Source organism: Macrobrachium rosenbergii, chromosome 50, assembly GCF_040412425.1.
Source record: "Macrobrachium rosenbergii isolate ZJJX-2024 chromosome 50, ASM4041242v1, whole genome shotgun sequence".
Classification (NCBI taxonomy): Eukaryota; Metazoa; Arthropoda; class Malacostraca; order Decapoda; family Palaemonidae; genus Macrobrachium; species Macrobrachium rosenbergii.
This window is the reverse complement of record NC_089790.1, coordinates 18975546-19001352: the sequence shown is the minus strand read 5'-3', so window position 1 is coordinate 19001352 and position 25807 is coordinate 18975546. Positions and strand designations below refer to the sequence as shown.

The 25807-nt window shown below is 38.1% G+C and overlaps 2 protein-coding genes across 15 annotated transcripts in view; one reads left to right on the top strand and one right to left on the bottom strand.

Moving 5' to 3' along the window:
- Window positions 1-1207: 1207 nt before the first annotated feature.
- Window positions 1208-21586, top strand: LOC136832694 (uncharacterized). 4 transcript variants are annotated; one of them, XM_067094107.1, is made up of 8 exons: window positions 1208-1362; window positions 2915-3008; window positions 4080-4167; window positions 6032-6306; window positions 15642-15906; window positions 17879-18008; window positions 18361-18555; window positions 19037-21586. In XM_067094107.1, the coding sequence occupies exons 1-7, from the start codon at window positions 1344-1346 to the stop codon at window positions 18543-18545; spliced, it is 1056 nt and encodes a 351-aa protein (XP_066950208.1). In that variant the 5' UTR covers window positions 1208-1343; the 3' UTR covers window positions 18546-18555; window positions 19037-21586. The 4 variants fall into 4 exon arrangements, with proteins under 4 accessions (XP_066950208.1, XP_066950207.1, XP_066950206.1 ...); XM_067094105.1 differs by lacking the exon at window positions 1208-1362 and adding an exon at window positions 1388-1608; XM_067094106.1 differs by lacking the exon at window positions 19037-21586 and having other exon boundaries at window positions 18361-18749.
- Sesn (Sestrin) overlaps window positions 20789-25807 on the bottom strand; it is a 110095-nt gene continuing 105076 nt past the window's right edge. For 6 of the 11 annotated variants that reach the window (XM_067094094.1, XM_067094087.1, XM_067094083.1 and 3 more), the window contains one exon: window positions 20789-25710. In XM_067094094.1, coding sequence (XP_066950195.1) covers window positions 25701-25710 — 10 coding nt within the window. In that variant the 3' untranslated portion in view covers window positions 20789-25700. The remainder of the gene's footprint in view (window positions 25711-25807) is intronic. The other 5 variants (XM_067094098.1, XM_067094089.1, XM_067094086.1 and 2 more) reach the window with 1 other exon arrangement.

Sequence of the window (25807 nt, the reverse complement as noted above, 5' to 3'; positions counted from 1 at the left end):
ACGGGCGCCGAAAAGTGTGACACAGGTGTTCACATAGAAGATGGCTCTTGCGTCAAATATACACTAGCACACACTGGTTTACATTACACCTAATCTAATTGTAAAATTATATGACTTATGAGATATTACTATGTAATAGTCATAACAAAGGAGAGAAAGTTCGGCAACTATAAAAATATTCCATAATCAACCATATACAAATTGATATACGTCTTTATGTAAAAGAGCGCTCAAACAGGAAACCAATAACCAGCATGCGCCTCCATATTTCTACTTCTATAGAACTCTTTTGTTGAGAGGCGAATCAGATGAGTAGGCCTACCGGGCCTGATACAAATGAAAATCTATGGAAACTTAATAGCATAAATAGCGACGATTTTGACAAGGTTATTAAAAATGCATAAAGAAAAGGAACTGAAATTGATCCTATGTCAAAATCCAAATTTGTCGAGTAAAAATATATATAATCTTACCAATATAATGCGAAAGTTATAAATGCCAGTATCTCTAAGTGCAAATTCCCTGCATTTGAGAAAGTGGCTATTGTTAAACTAGTTTTGAAAGATGCAACTGAATACCAAAGTTTAAGTTCTTTCAGACCTATATCAAATCTATCATTTAAGTTCAATATGCCAGCATATGTGATTCTTGAATGATTAATTATTCATCTGAGAATGACAAATGCTTGCTGGATCTTATTCATAAGTCTTTTCTTTTTTAAATCAGTTATATTATGGAACTAATTTTTGAATATCCTATTGAACACTGGTCATATTCCAAATTCTACAAGGAAGCCCCAGCAAGGTGTGCGCAGTAAATGACGTCCAAACATTATTTTTCTAGAAATATTCTTGTACATGTCAAAATCTTTGTCTTACTTAGGCACCCTGTACTTTTTTTTTATTCCTGTGATATATAATATACTATTGGATTTCTTTCTTATGCCTAAATTCTGACATCCATTTTTCATATGTCATTTTCCCAAGTACACACGTTTCATCACTATGTCTACTTTACTATTTTCATTTGTTCATTTTACGCCTTTACTTAATGTTTATTATTAAAAATACCACAAACTCAGTTGCATGGTATCGAATGAATTTATTTATTTTTATTTATTCTACGCTGTGGCTGTGTGAAATAGAAATAATAGCAACAGCATAGCCTTCATCTTGCCAATAAATATCAAAAAGAAGAATATGTAAACACACTAGCCGAAGTGGTAAATCACCTGGCAAAGCTTCAAGGTTTCTTGAAACCCTTCTTCATTTCTCGGATGAATATGAGGCATTTTGTCGTAATTGACCTGCTTATATGAAGTGCAACTTCGAGACGTGTTAATAATGGCCGATGCAGTTAAATGTAAGTTTGGTAATGGCTTTGACATGCTATTAAATTTAATTTGAGATTTTGAAGTTCCAAGATGTCTTGCACAATGTGGCTGAGCTAAGAAGACATCTTCGTCGCAATTATGGCACATGGTATAGAGGCTGATTGAGACAGCCAGAATGCCGGCAATTTCAAGTGGAATTTTATTTGCAATGCATATCTTTCAGGTAACAGTGTTCAAGATTTTTGGCATGACATTTAATCCCTTTTATATTTCTGGTAAGTGTTATTTTACTTGCAATGCAGTAGGATTGAATAATGTAACATTTCTGATAGTTTTTGATGTGACAAGTTTGACATTCGTCTCTTCTGGGGCTGATTTACTTATTTCATCCTCCCCCTTATATTTAAGAATAATTGGAGGCTACTATGGGAAACCTTGTATTTTGAGGTGAATTACAGGCTTGCAACCTAACCTTACCTACCGTATGGTAACTAAGCTAAGGGCAGTACGTCTTACTCGGCCTATGGGGATGAGGCATTAGGCTACCTCCCCATGACCCCCAGCCTAACCTGACCTTGAGCACTCGTAAATTAGACAGTATCCTAAAGTGAAATTCGGGTATGTATTGCAACTAAACTTTCCCTAGCCTAACATTGGGCACTACATCTTTCTTGATTGGGTTTATCCTATGAACCTGGACTGCTGGTAGCCTAACCTAACTAAGGGTGTTGTAAGTCATGGTAGTGCATTTGACTGGGAGCAATTGGAGAGCGAGGGGCCAGGGCTACTGTAGGCCTAGTAGGCATTTCAGAGGGCATGTGACCTAGCCAGACTTGCCTTCTCCTGACCTAACCTTGGATGTTGTGCCACAACCTGGCCGGATAGTTTGCTTATTAACGTATATTTAGATACAGAACAAGATGATGTCATTGTTCATAAAGTTCCGTGCAGTAACTGAAGTAAAAAATGTTATTCAGGAGGCAGACAGATCCATTTCACAAAGATTATTAGAGAATAGATAATCTGCAGTGTATGGTTCAGGGAGTAAGAGGATTTTCGTACATATAAGGAATATTGGTTGTACAAAAGAAAGATTTTGAAATCTGCCATGATCATTAAAATTAAATATGAATCTGTTGTGGCACTGGAAATCTGATTTCGCAGATGAGTTAATCTTACTACCCACTGGTAAGTACGTGAGTGTTCCAGTAGATCCACCCACCAGACTCAGTCCTAGTGGGAGCTAATGAGGACTAAAACAACAATGTACTGACCCTTAAAATCACTGGACAACCACCATTTCTAATCCCAATAATGTTGTTATTTCATAGCTGGACATCTCACTTGAATACATTTACTCTTGTCACTTGCTAACTGTGGACATTCACCTGTCATGAGGATGGAAGTGTTTTCAATAGAAACATTACATGGTTTTTCAGTGTTAATAGTATTTCAATGGGTCTTTTAAATTTTATTGAACACTGTTAGATTACAGTAAAAATGAAATTATATAAATATATACTATATAATTTTAATTGTGTATGCTATGTATAAACACTGAAAATATTCCCTTATTCCTAGGGACTGAAGAATCAACACGCGAATTCATCCAACTTCGGTATAAACTACGACATCTCTTCAATGGGAAAAAGCATGAGTGCGCGAAAGCTTACAAGTATGTATGGTATCTGTTCTTCTGTAACTTGTATCATGAAAATGTTTTCAGAATAAAGTCCTGACCCCATATCTTATGCCCGTCTTTTTGCAGAAATGAGAAATGCAGGGATTGTCAGGAAGAAGTAGAGTAGTAAAAACATGCAAACATCAGAAGAAGAGAACTAACTCATTTCCTGTTTATATATATAATTCTGTGCCTAGTAATACCTAATAGGATTCACAGATTGGGTGTTTCATCCCTATTGAATACTTACCTGATTTTTACAAGCCAATAAAAAAAGTCTTGTTGTCTTAAGGAGCCCTTAGGAAGTTATGCTATACTAACAAGCACGCAAGACAAAATAGGACTTTAATTTCCATGATCTCCTTGCAACATGTTGCTTATCATCTCTTCCCCTTATTGGGTGCCCAAACCATCTCAGTCTTGACTCCTGGACTTTCTTTGGCATTTCATTGACTTTTGCCAATCCCCTTCAGTTATTACATCTGGGCTGAATTTGATGGTTAATCTCTTTATCAATATCACCCATTGCATCTGTTATTGAATCAAAATTTTGGTTGTAAGAAATCTCTTTGGTGTCCCTCTTTAGTCATGAAGGAACCCTGAAGTGCCTCAATAGATCGTGGTCATGGGTGTTTGCAGGTTACATGAGTCTTGATTATTGGGTGAAAGGGATGAAACTGTTGAAAAATTCATGATAAAAAACATTTTGCTTGGAGTCTTGCCTCTTTATGAAAGAGGATAGTTTCATTTAATCCCTTAAGGAAAGCTCACAAGCACTGAGGAAATAACCTGGGAGAACTTGCTGTCTTTCAGGAATAACTGCTAGTCCCACACTACCATATTTTAGTTTTGTGCCCACAGTTTGAAAGATCTAATTCCTTCACCTTCTACTGTTAGAACAGAATACAGTACTTTGAGATATGGGTTTGTGTGTTAAAGACATGAAGATTTTTTATAGTTTTAGTAACATTTTAGTAGTCTGTGCTTTTCATATTTTTAGTTGGCAGTTTAGATTTAAATTAAGTATTATTTTATCTGATGAATCTGTTGTATTTTCACATGTAGACGAATCGTGGAGGAACTTGGACTTTCTGAATCCGTAACAGCTGTGCAAGCTCGGAAGAAGTGGTCAAATCTTGTTCAAAAATATAAGGTTAGATTTTTGTACAGTATCTTTATATAGTTGGTGGGATACTTTAGACTCCATCCTTTCAGATTCATATGAAGATTCAAACCAATGCTGTGAGAGTAGTATGTATTACTTTGGTGTCTCCAGTGGAAGGCTAATTAAGAATTTATATTAGAACCTACCACTTGCAGTCCCAGGAGGAGATTATATCCCCTTTTCCTCACCCTCAAAGACAGTTCATGTTTGTCCTTAAATATTAACACTTCATTTTGCCAGTGATTATTTATTATCAATTCTGAATCCAGTGCTTTTGTTTAAGACAGTAGTTATGCAGTTTTTTTTTTTTTTTTTTTTTTTTGTCTTTCCCTTGCGTTTGGATAATTCTTTCTGTTTTGCTGAAGTGTAAGATAGTTTCTTATTTACTGTGTTAATTCCTCAAGTGATAGGAGACATATTGTAGGAGCAGCCATGTAGTAAGAGTAGTAGCTTTCTTTAATTTTTGCAGATTGAGTATCTTTCTATAGATTTTTCTGCCAGAGCCATAATTGCGATTGAGTATTTATAATGGTGAAGGCATTACATTGTGGTTGTTACACCATCTGAGTTTTTATGGAAGCTTATGGAAAATGCATTCCTCTGCCATGGTGTCACCAGAGTTCAGATTTAAGTTTTGTTTAGCTTTAATATTAAGTCTTATCATTTGTTGATGTATGGCTCTCCCTTTCCTGGGCCATATTTTCTAAAGAAATTAGTTCCTATGTTACCCAAAGTATATGTTGTAAAGTAGAGATACCTGAATACTGAAAATAATACTTTTGTTGATTTACTGACTTTGTAAAGAATCTCTCTCTAGGAGAAATTCTTTTGAGTAAACAGTGAAATAGCTTGAACTTCTCCATATTTTGTTGCATCAGCAACAAGATCTGGGAATTTACTTTAGACTTAATTTAATACTGATGAGCTTTATGGAAGATTAAACACTTTTGAGTTTAAGCACATAAGTAAAAAAAATTTTTTTGTGGACATTTTTACTAGAATATATGGTATTCCATGTTAACTTTGTCATCAGTAGTCTTTGCTATGGCCTTTAGCTTAGCTTAGCTTTAAGTTGAGTTTTGGCAGTGAACAGTGTTTTCATTAATTCAAAACAGTCTGTTTTCACTGACTGTCCAACAGGTCAGAATCCCACTAAACCATTCTGCTGGTTGCCTAATTCATCATCTCATTGAAGGTGAAAACAATTTCATCCGTGTGGGCCATATTTTTCGCAGTCATAACAGTGACTCCATCCTCAGTAACATGATCCTTCATCCAACATCCTCACAGTGTGACACTTGGGAGTTCTTTGCATCAGATGATAAGAGTGGACTTATCTTTGATATTACAAGCACTGTCTTCCAACTCTAGTTATATCTTCTGTGTATTATAAGTTATTTCTCAAGTTTGTACTCAGATGCAGATATAATAGCTGTTAAGAAAAGTAAGACTTAAAACTATTCTGATCAAGGATATATTTTCACCTTGTGCAAAAAGAAAACAATCTGAATACATGCCTGCCTCAGTGTTATGAAGTCTTTATATTGTGTAGGAAAGCACCAAACTTCTAGAATGATACATTAACGATGGATGCATCAGATTTTAGAAGAATAAAGAGCTTCAATGTTTGTCATGTTGCAGTAGTATACTTTCTCCCTGAGGAATAGATAGAGTATTATTATTTAAAATTTGCATTTGCATATCCATAGATTTTTTAAAATGTAAAATTTTCCAATCATGCTCAGAAGTTATTTAGAGATATTTGGTTTAATAGTTTTTATTATGATAAGTTTCTTATAGAGATGCTACAAACTGAAGTTAATAAATTTTATTTCCCCCATGTACTGTATAGGATATCAAGGGAGGTTACTCTACGTCAAATGTAGACTGGCCATATTTCCAGATGCTGGACACAATTGTCCCCCTGATGAGAAAAGAATCATTAGCGTTGGGGGTTTCATGCATCGACAAGGTAGAATCTGTACTTCAGAACGATGTCTCTCTCAAAACCGATTCTGATAATCAGCCTGTAGACTCCAGAAGTTTCTCTAATGTCTTGCCTGTCGAAGGCATTCAGAAATGTGATGGTGAGACAGTTGATGCTGAACCCCCTCAAAAAAAGCAAAAGTAAATATAGTGACGTTGTTGATAGTATTAGTTAGCTATAAGCTTTTTTGTTGATTTTCATAAATTGTGTGTGTAGCTATGAGAGTGGGCAATTTTTCACTGGTTGCTGTAGTTTATCTTTGTAAATTTCCACAACAGTTTTAATTTCAAGTTTTATGTGGTAATTATTAAATACAAACGATTGTGCCACAAATATGATTTTTGAAAAATTCAAACTCATTTGTTATTGGAAGCTAACCAGTGAAGACCCTTCTGGATGGTTGCTTATACAATCTCTCACCAGTATTGAGGGCAGCTTCTCTTATTTCCTTTGTCTGACTAGAAATTCAGAATCAAATGTCAATATGGGTTAGATAATAAATTATTTTATATAAAAAGGACTTGATATATAACAAATGCCCTAATCAGTGGGAGAGGCAGAGATAGCATACGCAGAATATCAGTTTTAATTAACCTTATGAGCAGTAGCTAGATGGTATTTAAAGCAACCCTCGATAGAGGACGTCCACCATCTTTTCTTACACAGCAATCTTCATTGCTTGATTTCTGTCCAGCAGACCCTTTTATCAGAGCCCCTCTTTGTTGTTATTGTTAACCCTCTCCTTTGCTTGTTACCATAAGTATCCTTTTTGGTGAATTTTTGTAGACTTAGTCAAGAGTGAGTGTTTACACATGTAACTTGATGATTTTATATATGACACTTACCAAGTAATTACATAGCTGTTGTTTCTAATTTAAACGGCAGCTCAAGAATTGAAAATTTGCGGTGGCGCTCTTTTATTTTGGTGCAGGTAAGTGCCCAGCTCACTTTCGAGGAAGAATAGGTAATTCAGCAGCTGTGTTTTGTTAATTCAGTAGTTTCACAGGAAGGTTTGGTTGTCTATCGAAGGATTCGGTGAAGTATTTTTTAATTTGGTAGCCTCTGAGCTATATTTTCATAGCTTAGCTTAGTTTAGCTTAGCCTTTTTTCAATTTTTCGGACTATTTTGTCAGACACGAGTGTGACGAGTAACTGGTATTGCAGGAAAGGCTGTAATCCTAGGTTGACTTCATTTAAATATGATGAACATTCTGTTTGTTTTCACTGCCGTGGACAAGTATGTTCCCCCAACTTGACTTCCGAGGAACATAAGGATTGGGACGTAAGTAAATGGAAAATGTTGACCAATCATTTGGATAAATTAGAAAAAGCTAGGCTTAGGAAAGCAGCTGCTAAAGCTGAGGCTAGAGATTCTGTGTCCTCTACCCCTAAACTGGCTTTTTCTACACCTTTGACTTCTTGTCCACCGAGTCCTGCTTCTCTTGCTCTCCCTACAACTCTGTTACCTGGCTCCCTTCCCTCTGAACCTAGTGCCATCGCCAGTCTCGAAGCTCAGATGGATAAGAAATTCGACGGTTTAGGAAGTACTGTTGCTTAGTTAGGAGCGTCTGTAAGAGTTCTTTTGGACAAAGCAAATGAAGATCATAGGGCAAGTGTCGGTGCAAGTGCTAGTGCCTGCACCCAGGTTAGTGTTGTGGAGGGGATTTTGGCAACCAAACACTGGAAAAGTGTCCAATTGGATCACCCCTTATCTTCCAGTGTTTCGGATTCGGAACCCAAAGGACACGGTCAACATTTTCAAGAGTTCTAGGCCTTTGAAGACGCACGTTACAGACGCGCATCCAGCGGTACCTCACAAGCGCTATAAGGATCAAGAACCCTCTTGCAGTCACTGGGACGAGAAAGAGCTCCCTTTGGACACCGAGCTCCCATTGGCTCGTAAGCGCCCATTGGCTCCCAAGTGCCAATTGGCTCATAAGTGCACTTTGGATCCGAACATTGGAATACGAGTCTGAGGCTTCAGATTCAGACGTCCCTATTGCTGCAGGTCAACCTGTTTTGGCCCCTTTTGTTTCACCGATCCCCAAGGCCATCTCCTCTTCACATGGCACAGATTGTGCGAAGGCTGCCTTTACATCAGCACCCCAAGGCTCTTCTCTGCTTCCCATTCACTGACGTTTAGACAACATCATTCAACTGTTGAAGACACCCTTGTCTTCGAAATCAGAAGAACCACAGCAGGATTTGGTGCTTCCCACCGTATCGTCAGCAGAGGAGGGATCCGAACCAGAACAGCCTTCATCAGCCTACAGCTCATTAATGAACTATTTTCTGTTCCACTTCCTGATATATTTCTCCACCGCGCCTCCTTCTTCCCCAGGATCATTGTTCTTGTTACATCAATCTTCGAGTACCACTAGACTGTCTGAGAAGAGGGAGTTGGGCAAAGCTGTATTTGTTCCGACAAGATATACAAACCGTCGGCCCTTCACATTAGCAATTACTTACGGCGAAGCTGGACATGGCTGTTAAACTCTTGAACAAGGTGGTTAGGCAGTAACTACTGCCAGGTAGGTAGGAATACCTGCCCGCCCGGATGTAAAGATCCCAGTTTGCTTTCGGCCATCATGCATTGCAGACGTGCTTTGGATCTCTTTGCCTGACTGTCATTAAGCTCTTTATTATTCCGGTGGGATCTTTCTATATATTGCATATTTGATATTTATTAATACAAACCCACGATTTGTGATAGCCTTGCATAAGCTGGTGTTCCCTTGCATCTGTGTCTCGGGTTTGACGGCCAAGGGCGTATTTAGAGGGGCATAATGTTTCTCTTCCAGTAGCCCTTTATTTAGATACTGAAGGCGTTCCCCTGTACGTTTTGATATATTAGATTGGGATGTAATATCTTTGCTCCCCTACATTGATCGGGACGTAAGAGTTCACTTCCCTTCTTGGGCTCCTGCCCTCCGTGTACAAGGGCATGACTATTTCCTTCCTACCTGTGTTGAGTGTTGTTTTCACCACCTGTGCTACAGAGAGTTGCTGGGGGAGGTTGCGGGCGTTGTTGGTAAGTTCCACTTCCACGGCACCTTTGGTGGCCTCCTCTCCTTCCTTCTCTCTCCCTGTAAGTTCTTCCTTAACTCTCCTTCGATAAAGATCTCTCTTCTTTGCCCTCTTCGCTCACTTGTCGGGCAAAGACTGCGAGGGAGAAGCAGCGGCCGCGGGCGACCTCTTGTAAGGGGCCTCCTCTCGCTGCGTAGGGCAGTTCCCCTCATAGTGAGAGGAGTCTCCCTCTACTAATCATCTTTACTTTTTCTTTCAAGTTGACAGTGAGCATCACAGGCACAGCAGTAGCAGGCTGGATATCTCAGGGGATATCTTGCATGAAGGGGTCCTGATGTTCATTCAGTGTTGCTTCGGGATCGACCACAGTACTTGGTTGGAATGGCATAGTTCCACGTAGGGATTGTTCTGACTCCGTTCTCGCTGATGTGGACTGATCGCTGTCATTGCTGGCAATCATGTATGCTGTGGCACTGCCTCTGGCGTATCTGTGGTCCATCTGCTCTTGCTGTTTCCTGTGGTATGCTCCTGTTAACTCGACAACAGTCTCTGGGCAGCTCTTCCTGGTCTCATGCCACAGCTGTCCTGATCGTCGGTCTGGAAGCAAGAAGTGGTCTCGTAGACCACACTCTTGTCTTCCTGTGGTCTTGCCCACAGGCCCTTGGAACCTTTTTTTCTTGGCCCTGTGGTGGCTGCTCAACAAGTTGTGTTTTCTTACCCAGCTCCTTTAAGAGGACTAGTAGCATCTCACCTAAGGTGTTGGTTCTGGAAGTGAGAAGGGTACCGAGAGTGACTGGCCTCTCCTCCTCCTCCTTCCCTGTCCTCCTACTTCTCCTCATTGGGGATGGGAATAGGACTCGAACCAATACTTGCTGGATCTGGCATCTGATGCGGTAAGACTACACATCAAGCACCCGTTCTATTTTTCTTTCTAGAATCATAGAAGCAATTCCACTCCTTCCTCTAGCAAGGGGAGGAAGGAGAGACTGGTAATAAGGGAAACCCTATCCGACTCTAGATTCTTCCCAGCCTATTTCATATGAGTTACGTTTCCTCACTCATGTGAAAAGTCCAGTATCTGACATTTGATCTTGCAGTTCCTACACTTTGATCAGTATGTCAGAGGTATGGTACTCCTCCTTGCTCTTTTGACCAGGAGGAGTAGCCCAAGTGTGCAGAACTCCAGTCAGTTCAAGAGACTCACTCAGATTCCTCCCTCCAACCAGTAAGTCTTCCTGATGTAAAGGACCGACGGTTTGTATATCGTGTCGGAACAAATCCCAATTTTTAAAAGTAAATTGTATTTTTCCTAACTATACAAACCTGAAGTCCTTTACATTACATATTATGCCCACCTCATGCCACCCCTCAATCTGAACCTGGACTGAAAGGCAAACTGGAATGTTTACATCTGGGCAGGCGGGTATTCCCGCTTACCTGGCGGTAGTTACTGCCTAACCGCCTTGTTCAAGAGTTTAACGGCCATGTCCAGCTTCGCCGTAAGTAATTCCTAATGTAAAGGACCGACGGTTTGTATATCATGTCGGAACAAATACAGCTTTGCCCAACTCCCTGAGATTTGTCTTTCAGGAGAAAGTTTTCCAATTTTGGGCTCTATGCTTCGGGTTGTCAACAGCCCCTCAAGTCTTCATCAGAGTCCTCGCTCCTCTAGCTCAGTAGCTTCATCTAATGGGCATGAAAGTTTGTCTATATCTGGACAACTGGCTCCTATGATCATCATCCCAGAAGAAGTGCACAGAGGACCTTTTCAAAACCCTACAATTAACCCAGGAGTTGGGCATTTTAATCAACCAGGAAAAGTCCCAACTAGTCCCTTCTCAGATGATAGTCTATTTAGGGATGAAGATAGACCTTAGGATTTTCAGGCTTTACCGTCAGAGAAGAGAATACTGTCATGCACCCAAAAAGTCCGTCATTTTCTGAGTCTTCAAACCTGCTCGGCCAACAACTGGATAAGCCTCCTAGGGTCTCTCTCCTCCATAGAGATGTTTGTTCCTTTGGGGAGACTGCACGCGAGGCATTTGCATTTCTTTCTGAAGGCCAGTTGGAACAGGAAGATTCTTCCAGATTCCTTCGTATTCCCCATCACACAGGAAGTAAAAGAAGATCTTCAGTGGTGGCTCATAGAAGGAAGGCTCCTCTCAGGGAAGTCCCTATCTCGTCCGAACTTGAACCTCTCATTGTTCTCAAACGAATCGGACCTAGGTTGGGGAGCGATACTAGGACGATTAGAAGTGTCAGGGAAGTGGTCCCTTCAAGAGAGGAAACTACACATGAATCTGAAGGAGTTGAAGGCAATTCAACTGGCGCTTCAACATTTTGCCACAGTAACTCGAAACTCAGTGATTGCGGTTCATTCTGACAACATGATGGCTCTGGCTTATATTTGAAACCAAGGAGGCACTCACTCTCTGTCACTGTGCGAGTTAGCCAGGGATCTTCTTCTTTGGGTGCACAACAACAATACACAGATTCTTACCTGCTATGTTCAGGGCGAGTTAAGGTATTAGCGGATGAATTGAGCTGTTGCAAGCAGGTTCTACCCACGGAATGGTCACTGAATCCACAGGTGTGCACCGACCTGTGGAAATGGTGGGGAACACCATGGATAGACTTGTTTGCAACATCCAGGAACCATTGCCTCCCCCTTTATTGCTCTCTGGCACCAGACCTTCAGGCATGGACAGTGGATGCAATGCTTCAGGATTGGTCACATCTGGAATTGTATGTCTTCCCTCTGTTCAGTGTAGTAAGAGACATAATCAACAAATTCAAGACGTCTTATCACGCATCGATGATCCTAGTAGCACCTTTTTGGCCTCAAAAGGAGTGGTTCCAGACCTTCTAGAACTTCTGTCGGACTTTCTGCGACTCCTTCCACAGGAAAGATCTTCTCAGGCAACCTGACTTCAACAGATATCATCGAGGTTTGTCCACTCTCTCTCTGACAAGCTTCAAACTGTCAGGAAGTTGGTAAGAGTGAAAGGATTTTCAAGAGAAGTTGTGAATGCTGTTGCAAAATGTAGACGCAAGTCTTCTTCAAGGCTCTACCAGGCTCAGTGGGCAGTTTTTAGGAGATGGTGTAAAGAACGTAACATCTCTTCATCTTCTACCTCTGTAGTCCAACTAGCCAAATTTTTACTTTACCTAAGATCTTCAAGAGGCCTTTTGACATCTACGATAAAGGGTTACAGTGTTCAAGCATAGAGGTGTGAACCTCTCTTCAGAATGGACATTTCAGACTTAGTCAGGTAATTTGATACCAGGAAACGGAAGTCTCAGCAGCCAATGTCTAGGAACCTAGACGTAGTCCTGCATTGGTTGTCGGGCCCTCCTTTTGAACCTATGCAGGTGTCCTCCTTTAGGGATCTGTCTAGAAAGACACTGTTCTTAATCACGTTGGCCACAGTGAAAAGGATCAGCGAGTTGCAAGCCCTGGACAAATAAGTTGGTTTTTCACAAGAGACAGCTATTTGCTCATACATTTTAGGCTTCTTAGCCAAAAACGAGAACCCATGTAACCCCTTGGCCTTGTTCTTTTTCTGTCCAGAGTCTTACAGAACTAATGGGACCTTCAGAACAAGAGAGAGTATTATGCCCAGTGAGAACATCAAGATTCTACATCGAGAGAACCAAGAATATCAGAGGGGATTCTCGCAACCTCTGGTGTTCTGTTAAGAACCCTTTATGTCCTATCTCCAAGAATGCTATCTCTTTCTTTTTGAGAGACATTATTGTAGTCTCACTTGGGAATTCAGGAGAATAATTTACCGTTGTTAAAGGTAAAAGCACACGAGGTACGGGCAGTAACCACTTTGTTGGCTTTTAAATGCAACCTCCCTCTAGTTACCATAATCCAATCGACTTATTAGAGGTGTCGCTCGGTCTTCAACAACTATTATTTATAGGACGTTGAAACTGTGTTTGAGGACTACAGTACGCTAGGTCCATTCTCCGCGGCTGGCATGGCACTAGGGAATGAGGGGTAGGAGTGATTATCCTATTTCTTTATCTCGTAGTCTTGATTAAGGTTGTTGAATTTTTGGGAAGCCAGGTGTACTTAGTACCTGGAGTGCCCTCCGATCTTCGTTTTTAACAGATAGGTAATACTGTATATGTTTTAAATGGTGTACAGGTAATATAGTTTTATAGTTGTGTGTTAGTCGATGTCTATGTGTCTCCCAGGGCAAGGGCAAATGTTGTGTTTGATCTTTGTCGAGTCACAGAACTACTCCCTGACCACAAAGCTCCCACTGAAGTAGGGGCAATCCTGACAGTACCGGTCATGTCCCTATGGGGCGAGATGAGCAACAAGCATTACCACAATGCTAGCCTTTTTCTATTTCAAATGCATTCCTTTATAATGCCTTTTGAGTAGTGCTTGTCCATTCTTCCCATCTCCTGTCAATGTGGGATTCAGCTATGTAATTACTTGGTAAGTGTCATAAATAAAAATTACATTTTTTTTTATAATAAAATAAGATTTTATATATACTTACCAAGTAATTACATGAACAGAGCCCGTCCCTCCTCCCCACATATGGACATAGAGCATAAACAAACTGAGCTCTTTAGGTACGTTGTACGTATTCTTCCCTGAAAGTGGGTGGGGCACTTACCTGCACCAAAACAAAAGAGCTCTACCGCAAATTTTCGGTTCTTAAGCTGCCGTTTAAAGTCGAAATTATAGCTATGTAATTATTTGGTAAGTATATATAAAACCTTATTTTATTATAAAAATGTCATATTTCATGGATGAATTACTGTATACAGTATTTTGTTTGTATGTGAGGATTATGATTATGTTTCATGTTTTGTTGGTTGTGACATTTTGCAAGGGAATACATTTGCAAATTGCCCATTAACTTAGGTGGTATATGCAGTATATCTACTGCTCTGTGCCTCTGTACATTTATTTTGTTAATTTTTGTGTATAACTTTCCACTGCACTGTCACCTTACAAAATCATATATGGCTGTCTTGAAGTATTTGCTGTTCTAACTCTTCGAAACTTGCTAAAACAAAGTTTTCTTGGAATCCTGACAGAAGCAAGATTGCTTGGAATCACTCCTTTTTTGGAAAAGTGCATTATATTCCTGTGAGGTGTAATGCTTACTTGCCCAGTCCATAGAGGTGGCATGGCATATTAGGAGTTTTGAATGTTTCAGTGCCAGGTCATCAGACCAAACTCTAATAAATCATTTGAGGTAAACAGCTTAGGTCATCACCAATCTTATCAAACTGTCTACAACCTGACTGCACCAGTTCAACTGGAACAGGTGATCCTATTTCAATTGGTGCTGTAAAGAGGTGTTGATTTGCTCTGTCACTGTTTTCCAGGTGGCAGACTTTGATGTTTCTATGCCTTTCAAGAAGTCTTCTAGTTGCAGGTATTAAATATTACAAGTAGGCTTGATCATAAGTGTTTTAAGCCAAGGCCTTGGATTTTGGCTCCTCATATGATCTCTGAAGTAAGTACCTGATTTTTGAGACAGGCACCTTTAAGCAGCCTCCTACCAATGTCATGAGATATCTCACCTGTTGTAAAATACCATGTACGGCCAACATATGAACCTTTGGAGGAAGCGTCCCTAAAGGATCTGTTTATCAAAACTACTTTCTTGTTAACACTAGCATCTGTAAGGAGTTTGAGAGAATGGAATACCCTCTCTAGTCAAGTTACTTACACTAAGAACTGGTACAAGGTTGGACTTTTGTGACCTAAACCCAGTCTGCACCATTATAGAACAAAAAAGATGGCAGAGATTTCATTATTTATTCCACTTTCTTTAGTGCTCATACAACTATCAGGCAATTCAATCCTCAGCCAACTATTCATATAATCAGAGATGACTCTGCTTGCATCTCATTACAGATTAGTCCAGATTTGAAATGAGGAGGTTGAACAGTGCAGTAATGAGTATCACTCAATTCTGTATATTGATATAGTCCTGTGTTATATCAAGCAAGAATGGCAAAACCAATGGAGTTTTTCTGTGATTCTGTTTTTCCTTTCTATCTTGGTTCTCATCATATCAGTGCAGTTTGGGGCTCAAAACTAGGTTGAATAGATTGAGGGCAGGTGATACTTAACCAAAAAGTTCATAATGTTTTGTTACTATTTTAATGAAATGAAAAGCCATACTGAAATAGCTTTTCATTCTCAGTTTAACAGGCTATGTAATTACTGTACTTAAACTGTAGCTTAGGTACATGGGCAGTTGAAATACAAGATGAATAAGAGATTACTTCTGAGGGGATTACCAGAATTTTTCACATTTCCTGGTTTCAGTTTTTTCACTATGTATGTTTCTCACTTAATAGGAGAATACAGTATCTATCACAGATTTGCAAACTACATTTTTAACTTCATGCATCTATTTTTCTTGTTACAAATTTTGTATAACTTTCTTTTCTCTAAAATTAGGCGACGTAAGGCTGCTAGAAAAGCAAGAGAGAGATGGTGGGGTGCTGTTGAAGATGAAGACCTAGGCTCTGACTCTGGAGGATCAGCAAGTCGTGGTGACAATTTGGTGAATTATAATGTTCAAAAGTCATCTTCTGTCAAAGATTTGGATCCGAGTGAAATGGAGATTCAGACTTTTCAAATGCTGAAATCATGTGCAGATTCATTAACAGAGATTAAGGAAATCTTGAAATCTCAGTCCCAAACTCGCCAAGAAATGTTAGAGGTTCGAAGTATGCAATTTTTAAAAAAAAAATTACATATATTTTTTCAATAAACCCATTATTTTACCAAGCCTTTCTTGCATTCGCTGAAATCCCAAGATGCTCTCACTTGATAGAAGATCTCTAACTCCATGTAGGGTAGTATATGCTTGTATGGTTTTGTAGGTCTTCCAGAGGCAGCTGTGTCACTTCTTTTGATGTCCTACCATTTACGAGAGAACAGAGTTGCCATAAGGAGAGTAGCCTAGATAAATTAATGTGCTCGTATTAAAAAAATTTATTTGGTTATTCAAAATCATATTTCATTACAAAACTTTTACATGTACTCGACTCAATTAGCAGTATATGTGTGAGAGAGCCTAGCTGCGACCATTTCACTTTCTAAAGGAACCAGATGAAGTCTCTGGGGAGTGAAAGGATCTAGAAAAGGACTGGAACCCTGTTTTGATAAATTAGAAAGGTTTTAAACACATTAATTTATAATTTTAAGAAGCATACACAGTTACCATCCTAATCAAGCATAGCAGCAGTCGATTCAGGAACATTGTGCCAGGAAGAAAACCTTTATGAGATGTTAAAGGGTGAAGAAAATTATCCCCCCCCCACTTCAGATCTCCAACTTCTTTTGGTACAACTAGACCTGAGGCTACTACCACACCTAAGATTTAAGGATCTAAAAACTTGTGTTTTATCTCTTGGATAAAATTTGTAAAAATTTGATTGACACCTACAAGTGCATGGCATCATAGTAGGCAGGAGCAGTCCATCCAGGGAGGTAGATCTCTTTCTGTAGGGTGACAAGAGTAAATCTCAACACTTTGAAGGATTCATGTCCTGTGGCATATTATTTAATAATTTGAAAAGCTTTCGTCCATTGTTTGTGGTTGAAGTTAGATAGATAGCTTTTCAGCTTGGCAAGTATTCATAGGAGTCTTAGCAGAAGACTTGGTCAAATTGAAATTGATGGGATTCCAATAAATGGGGGTCTTTCTCAATGTTCTCCATGATATTATCGTACTGTTTACCATGAGCACTGCCATTACATCTGTGAACCATGTTGAATACTTATAATTGATAATAATAAACCTTTGCTAACATTGAAATTGTCAGTAAAATGTAAAGATTATCATCTGTAGACCTAAGCCAAAACTAGTGACAGTATTATAACAAAATACGTACATAAATCAGCATATGAACCAGTAAATAATTACTAAAGCATTATGGATGTGGTACAGTACTAAGGGAAGTTTTTTGATAACTAATATCCTGAGCCAAAATGGGATAAGCAACATGAAACTTCATACCTAATAAGCTAACTAACAAAAAGCAATAAAGGTGAACAGATAGCATTTCAAAACAGATGACAGTACCTGCCTAGTGGTCATCAACCTTGCCTCTGGAAGACACTTGAGAAAACCAGTTAGTATTCTGGCTGTAAGTAACACTTTAAGTGGAAAATTGTTTATTTTACAATGCTAAATCCATCATTAAAAGGGAAGGGATGTAAGTAAAAAGTAGATAATGAGGCATCATGGACATAAATGAATTGTGGGGAACTACGTACTGTGCAACTTTGATAACTGTGTAATATCCATGTTCAGTATATAAACATTGGGGCGAATGATTTTTTCAGTGTGCCATCATTCCAATGGAGTAGTATAAATTCATATTCACCTGTGTTTGTGATGAGTATCTGGAACTACTGGACTAGAGGGTTAGGCATTTTGTAAAATTATGGGATTTGTGTAAATTTTAAAAATTCTTTTTATGTCTTAGTAGTACTTTATTGATTTAAAAATCAGTCCCAATTGTCATTTACTTAAAAGTGCGTACTGTAAAAAAAATTTGAAGACGTGCTTCATTTTAACTATGAAAAGTTTGTGATATTTCTAAAGTAAATATTTTTATGTAAGGTTTCTAAACTGAGTGCAGTCGGTCACATCATCTATAAAGCTGTTTCTTCCTCCTCTTCAGAAACTAACGCAGACAGTATCTCAGCAGGGTGAGACCCTAAAGAATTTATTATTCACATTCTCATCTCAGAATTCAGCTATCATTACGTTATCATCAAGGTTATCCAGCGATGGGATGCAACCTAATCCAGGTATGTGGATTTGTAGATGTTTTAGTTAAATTTTAAAGTGGTAAGGAACATTTTATAAGGTTCTTTTTTACGGATTAATAACCTTTACAATAGAGCTGGTTCAAATCCCCCATATATTGTATCTCATTTTTCTGAGTTACGCAGTGTTCACAACTGTGATTTATCTCATATGTAGCTTTTGTCTTTTGTTCAGAAAAAATGTCTTTTTCACTTTCTTAATGTAGGTTGGTGTAGAATCTATTATGGCTGCGTTTTACATTATGGATTGAAATTATTATTTCATTGATACAGCCTTGAAGCAGCTCTTTTTATAAGATGAAGCTGAAATTCCTAAACATTCATTGTGTTGCAGGTTTGCCAGCCAACAGAAGTTTTGAGCAGAAGGATAGGTCCCAGCCACAGTCCCACTCAAACCAAGATAACCAGCTGTTAACATCTCAACAGAATTTGATAAATGCCCTATCTCATCAATCTCAGCATTGCAATAGCTCACTAGTTGACAACTCTGAATTGTCTGATTCTATAAGTGGGCTTTAAAGTTTGAAAGGTAGGAAGTTGACTGTGAAGACTATTGCACTCTCTTTAATTGTAACCAGTGCACATGTAGCTTGTGTTGTCATATTCTTTTTAGAGACAAACACCAGTATTTTAACTGCCCTTACCATAGATTAAGCCAATGAGGGTTTTTACTTTTGTGACCAATCGTAGATGAATAAAAAAAAATGACTAATAATGAATTAGCATGTTGAATTTTCTTACATGCCTTTTTGAATGCATACTGTTTAGTATTACATCTTAATAGCTGCCAGTAAACTGGATTCCTTTCTATCAGTTAGACTGTGTTCATACTTGGATAAAATCCTTTATTTGATTTATCGTCACAAATTCTTCTCAGGGGAAGCAGTCTGTGCCATGATTATACCAATCTTAGTGGTCAGTCTTTTGTAGGTGGTGTAATAGGAAAGGCTTTAGTCTGCTACTATCTCACATGTAGTAGACTTTTATTTATTTATTTTTTTTTTTTGCAGGGTAAGGAAGATGTTTGTGTTTGCCATCAGGGCATAATGTTCTCCCTCTTGTAAGCTTTTAAGAGCAAGGGCATAGATTTAGTTTCATACATGTGCAAGTGTTTAGAGGGAGAAGCCCTCCCAGGATGCTTAGACCTCCTTTTGGCAATTTATTACTGGGTACTGGCAAAATGAAGAAGCTTTCGAGAGGAACTTTACTTTGAAGACTGCTTCTTAATGGATTTCATACACAGCTGGCTGTGTAGCCAAGACAGCTTACTTGCAGCCTCTTCCTGTTCTTATATTTATCATTCCTGCCCTGCTCGTTAGGCTTGGGAATGATGATCTTCTTTGTCTAATAAGAATTAGAGGACTTACTTAACTTTAGAGAACCAAAGTTTTTTTTTAGAGTGAAAGCACTATTGTTTTTATCCACTGGCAGGTTGTTCCGAGTTGATGTGCCTTCAGAAGGTCAGACATCCAGTCTGGTTATTAGGGAATCGGGTCTGCAGATCCTTCATGGCTTTTAGATGACATGAAAGTTGGCTCAGGTATTGGCTTCCATTTGGAAGTCATCAGATAATATTGCGAGACATTACTCATGTGATTTTATTCACCAAATTCCTCCTTATTCTATTGCCCTCATGTGGCAGCTGTTCAAATAATTATATTCAGGAGAGGGATCTCCAGACTTCTCATCCCCCTGATTCCCTGCCACTATTTTAAGGTTTTCCATTGCTGAAGGTAATAGCGTAGTATCTGTTTAGTATTACAGATCTTCAGGCAGTTTACACTGCCAAAAATGGTATCAATATGAGACAAGCTAAGGCTGCGTCCAAACGATCGAGCTTTGTTTGACGAACTTTGTCCGATGTGACATCAGCAGCGGAGAAACAGCGGGCAAAGTCAGAACTCTGCCTGCTTCTGATGTCACACCGAACAAAGCTCGATTGTGTGGATGCAACCTAAGGTTTGACATCTTGTGTTGTCTGTTAAGATGGTAGTTTTATTTCCATAAAGCTCCTAATCTGTACATGTAACAGGTTCACTTTATTTTACTTGGAGGACAAGTCTGAAGAATTATTCACGCAGGGGTCATGTGTTAAGATTTAGTCATTTTTCAAGAAACATGGCAGTAACGTATACTCGGGCATATTTCTTTGAAACAACTCAAGATGTGAATCCCAGCCATAGGTTTAGAACTACTTGACATTAAACTCTCTTTTCTTGACTACATCAGCTACCCTAATTTTATTGGTGAGGAAGCATAAACTTAAGATAATCAAAATCATATTAAAGTCAGTAATGAGAGCTTAAGAAGTAGAGTGAGGAGAAAGGGGAGGAATGCTAAGCTAATTTAACTAGAACTACTTAAATCCGAGTATTAAAATCAGATGTAGGTAGCTGCTCACTAATACCCCATCTACAATAGGCGGCTAAGTTTTGGGAAATGAAATGTAATGTACTCGACCATTTTTAGTTTGGATACCTAATTATTCTCCCCAGATTTTTAAGTCAAAACATAATGTTTAATGTTTAAATAAAGTAAATGATAATTCATTCACCATTATGATAGAATCATGCTCTAAAAAGTTTTCAGAATCTATTATTATAGTTATTGCATACTGTCATACGTTCATCTAAATTATGTAGGTAAAAAGTAATTTTATTATTTAACTTAATCAGCTTAACCATAATTAATTTTTCGTCGATATATAGGATACACACCGTTTGTGGCTTAGGTTTGACACTTGCAGGAATAAAAAGCAGAGATAAGTTTTTACTAATTTAATTTTACATCCATCAAGTTACTGTTCTATTTTGTCAAATTATTATTCAGTATAATATTCAGGATCTATTCACGTTCACCTTTGTGCTATTGAATACTGCATTTACAACATTAAAACTTTTATGACAGATGTAAAGTTGGCCCAAAAACTCTAGAAAATGTTTAAAAATTTTTTATGGCTATAAACAGTTTCTTAAATTAGCAGGCTACTTTGAAATTACATTATGTTCATTTAAAAATAAAACTCTCTACAACTACTATGATAAAATATATTTGGATGCTGGTGAAGTACAATCAATCTTCCCGGGAATAACCTGAGAACATTGTTGAAACAAAAGTAAGAGAAATTTAAACTCTGGTCATTCAGAGAATTAAAAATTACCTGGAATTGGTCATTCAGAGAATTAAAAATTACCTATTCCAGGTTGATATAATAATATATTTGCTATGTAGATGATTTGTAGTCCCCAAATCTTTTGTTAAATTATATATTTTTTTGTTTTAGTTCAAATAGGTCACAGGTTGCTTTTGAAGATTTACACTTTTGATTTTGTGGTTTTCACCTTTTTCAAATTTTGGGAAACCAAATTTCTTATTTGTATTTTTTAAATACAGTTGAAATATTGGAAAAAGAACAAGTATATAGTAAGCATATTGCAAGGCCACTGAATGATTATTTTTCATCACTTTGTACTTAAAAAATAAGACTAATTTCTTCTATTCCAAACACATTCTCATAAAGTTTGACAACAGAAAATTGCCTAAGAGTAAAGAATCAGAGATTAATTAAAGAAAATTGTTAAATTATCCAAACGTTAACCGGCACTCATTGTTCCTAGCCACATTTAAAGCTCTTGACACAAGCATCCATGCCATTCAAGCTTTTTAACAGTTGGAATTTCTGCTGATAAAATTAATTCATGATAGCATTAAAACCTATTCAATACATTTAGTGGGAAAGATAATATTATATAAGGGAAGAGATTCCAGATTTGATGTAAAATGTATTAACAATTAACAGATATAGCCATTTAAGAAACATAGCTTAATGTAGGCAAAAAAAAAAAAAAAAAAAAAAAAAATGTCAACATGACTGGCTATTTACTCATATGAATAATAAATATTTAAATTTACAACAATTCCATTGCAATTTATGCAAGATATAATGTAAAAAAATAGTTGTAATCATTTGTAATTAAATATTTTATTAGCTAGGAAATATGAAATTGTAGTTTACTACAGTACTATTACTACCAGTGCTGTAGTTACTGTACTACCATTCTTCCTGGTAGTGGTTGCAGTCTCAGGAACAAACAGATTTTCTCTTCAGAACATGAGTACTTTAATTACTCAAAGTAAGTAAGGATTTATAATGCTCTTTTTCATGCACAGGACAAATGATTGCAGCTTAATTTATCAAACCTTTACAATTTACCATGAAATTTATTACCACTAAAATATTTGTCATTTTCTAATATTGTAGGAACCAGTACACTTCTGGTTATATCTGTTACTGATGTGTGATACTCGTTGCCTCCTTGAGGAAGACTGTGAGGTTAGTAGACTGATTATGAACATACCTATAAATTCAGTACAATTATCTCACCTCTGATAGTTGCTTGCTTTTCATTTTTTCTCCTTTCAAAATGTTTTACAAAAACCTTAACTTCCAACATTTTATTGTCCAACAAGAAAATGCAGGGGTGCAAGCAACTAAAGTTTATTTACATATTTAGTAACAAAGCATAGCAATAGCAAGAAATTCACATTGAATAGAACATCATAATTTAGTCTCTTCAAGAGTAGCAAATTTTTCATCTTCCACCTTCATTAGATGCTGACATGAACATAACTATGCCCTATGAGCAGTACTTAATCCACAATAATAAACCATTTTTGAAAGTCACTTCAGGGCAGAGTTTTTGTCACTTTCAAGAAAATAATACTTTTTCATATTAGTTGGTTTTATATTTCAACAAAATAATACTTTTTCATAGAAGTTGGTTTTCATATGTTTTTCACTGATGACTTTGGTTATATAACCAAAGTCATAACCCCAATTAAAATCAAATAATTATACATGCCTATTTGACTTTCAAATTCAATTATATTGAATTGGTCTTACAAGGTGTGCTGGAACTGGAACACCCTTCCCTACCGCATGAGGCAAAGAAACTTCCATCAAGACAGCTAGATGTTGGTGTGAAGATAAGTGTCCCTTGAGTCTAGAGAGTCAAGCTGGCCTCCCCACCAAATTGATCTAACTAATTCTGTGATCTCAATCTTGAAGTGTGTCAAAGAAAGAAACTTGCTGAGGTGGTCAATGTCTCCAGCCTACTTGAAGCCTTCAAAAAAATAAAAAGGAAGAAGAAGACCTTAGAACCGCAAATTCTAAAGCAGAACTACGTCAATGGCTTCCTTTGCCAATGTGGAGGCAACCTCCTTGTCCAGAATATGGAGCTCCTCTTGATTGGATGAGATAGGATTCAAAGTTGACAAGTCAAGTGAGTGGCAGGGCCTACTTCCACAAAGAGAAAGCATTAACCATCCTGAAGGACATTTAGGCCCCATGCCTCTGCTCCTATGTCCCTTGAAGTTAGTCAAAACTTTTGGAGACAGACCCTCACAAGAAGCAAAATGACCAGTGGTAGCAAAAAACTTTTCTCCTACTGCCACCTAACTTGAAGATTTGTGCTTGAACTGTTCATGCCTGCTGGAATGAAAGGTCAAATGGGAATTATACGGTTGCAAGGCAGCCTGATGCTAGTTGGGAGAGTAAGAATGCCCCCCACTACCTGGAGGAGGATTCTTAATTGGAGTTTGACTGCAGGCATTTGCAGGGTGTACAGTCTCTACAGCTGAGCACAGTAAGTTTGAGGGTGATAAAGTGACTTATTCCAGTGTGCAAACTTGGAGAATGAGGCAGATGAGGACAAGGCGCCCATGCTGATTATTGCAACCATGAGAGCAGAAACATAGGGTTTAAGGGGCCAAAAGTGTGTAGTTCATGAAAGTAGGCAGATGAAAGGAGGCCAGTTTAGTCTGCAACACCGCTAATGAACATAGAAACCATTCTGACATAACCTCTAAGAACACGATACTAACGCTGCTCCTCCCGCCACCAAAGAAGGAAACCTAACTGAACTCTGCTTCCTAGGGCTTTCCAAACCAGATGAGTCTCTTGTCAGAATCCCATTCTGACAAACACTGCCACCTGCCTGTTGTGATGCTCAGTCAAACCAAGAAGAAAGGAGAGGAACAAGCCCTGGCGCTGCTCCTCCAACTCCCCTTTCACTAGAGGTGGCAAGTTCAAGGAACTTTCCCTGAAGAAGAAGAATTGCTTGAACCATTTACACTTCTGAAAGCATGAACATTTCAAAAATAACCTCCCGAAGATGAGTGGGAAGGAGAACCTTCCCGCCGCCAGTGCAAAACTAATATGTAGATCAGGTATGCGACTAGCAAACGGGCTGTGTGAACCCTGATTCACAGAGGGTAGGCAAGTGGCACAAACCTCTCTGTGTGACCCCAAGCTTTCGTGATGAGAAGAGTCGCTTTACTCACCTGTCCACCACAATCCCCCAACCATGGATGGCTGGAGAGAGCAATATACCTAGCTGCCAGCAGCAGAACCTGATCCACAGACCAGGTATGCAACTGGCAAATGGACTAAGTAAACCCCTCTCCATGCAACACTCTTCTAGGAAAGTTTGTACTTTTGTATGAATTCATTCTAATCAAGGTCTGGCCTTCTATTCTTTGGTGATTTCTTGCAAATAATTATATATAACAATCACAGTACTGTAATTAAATCTGACATGGAATTTGTATAGTGTTAAATAGCTACTAACAGATCTCAGAGTAATTTAAAGGTGTCATTTTTTAGTGAGTCCATACACAATTTAATGGTGAAATTCAGATAAAAATGACTATACTTCCAAAGGAGAGGAGAAAGTTCAGATACTTAATCACAAATGTCAATACAGTGAGAATACATATTCAAGCCTAATACCAAGTCTTGCAAAGCAGAGATATATTTAAGTCTTTGTGGATTTTCCTTTAAAACTGGAAGATTACCTAGCACTTGTAATACTTTTATACCACTGGATGTAAAACAAATACTCTACATTTCAAGTTGACAATTTGTAACAAGTTCTTTATGAAAGAACTGCAGATAAAATCTTGCAGGTAAGCATTACAACATGCTTACCAGTGAATGCATGTAAATCTGCATGAAATGGAAAGGCCTCAAAAAGTGCACCCAAAGAAGCAAAATCATATTGTACACTACTTGTAAATATATATATAACCTTTCTCATAGTATTTTCTTGAATACTGTACCACAGCCTTAATAATCTCCAATAATTTTTCCAATATAATTAGTGGCATACAAATACTGGTAAGTTTATAAATAGCACTTAACAAAGGAGACACAAGAAACAACACATACAAAACATGACTTTGCAGGATTTCACGAAACTACTATAATCCAAAATCGGGTTAACTGCACATATCTACATGATGAAAGTATATGGAAGAATAATGAATTGAGTACGACATGAGGGTTGAATTCTTGATGGTATGATGATTGAGAGCTTTGAGTAGTAAATAGTGCCTTCCATTTCTAAACATATTCTCTGTACTGTACAATTATATAAAAACTTCTGTCCCTATTATTAACACAATATATAAACTATTATGTACAATATTTTATATATACACAACATCATATCCAACGCATCAAAGAGTGGATGCAGAACCAAGCAACCTTAACTCCCTCTCAGACAGGTAACTATCTGACCTTGAACCATAATACAGGTTTCGTAAGCAGCTCTTGAACCTGGTTCTGAACTATCCTCCAGGATATTTTCCATGTACATGTTTTCATTCTGTTGATCATCGCCTTCTGAAAGATAACTTGATTAGCTCATGAAGACAAATTTTGTTGACAATTATTTGCTTATTGTACATTTGTATAAAGATGATCCTACAAGCAACTTTTT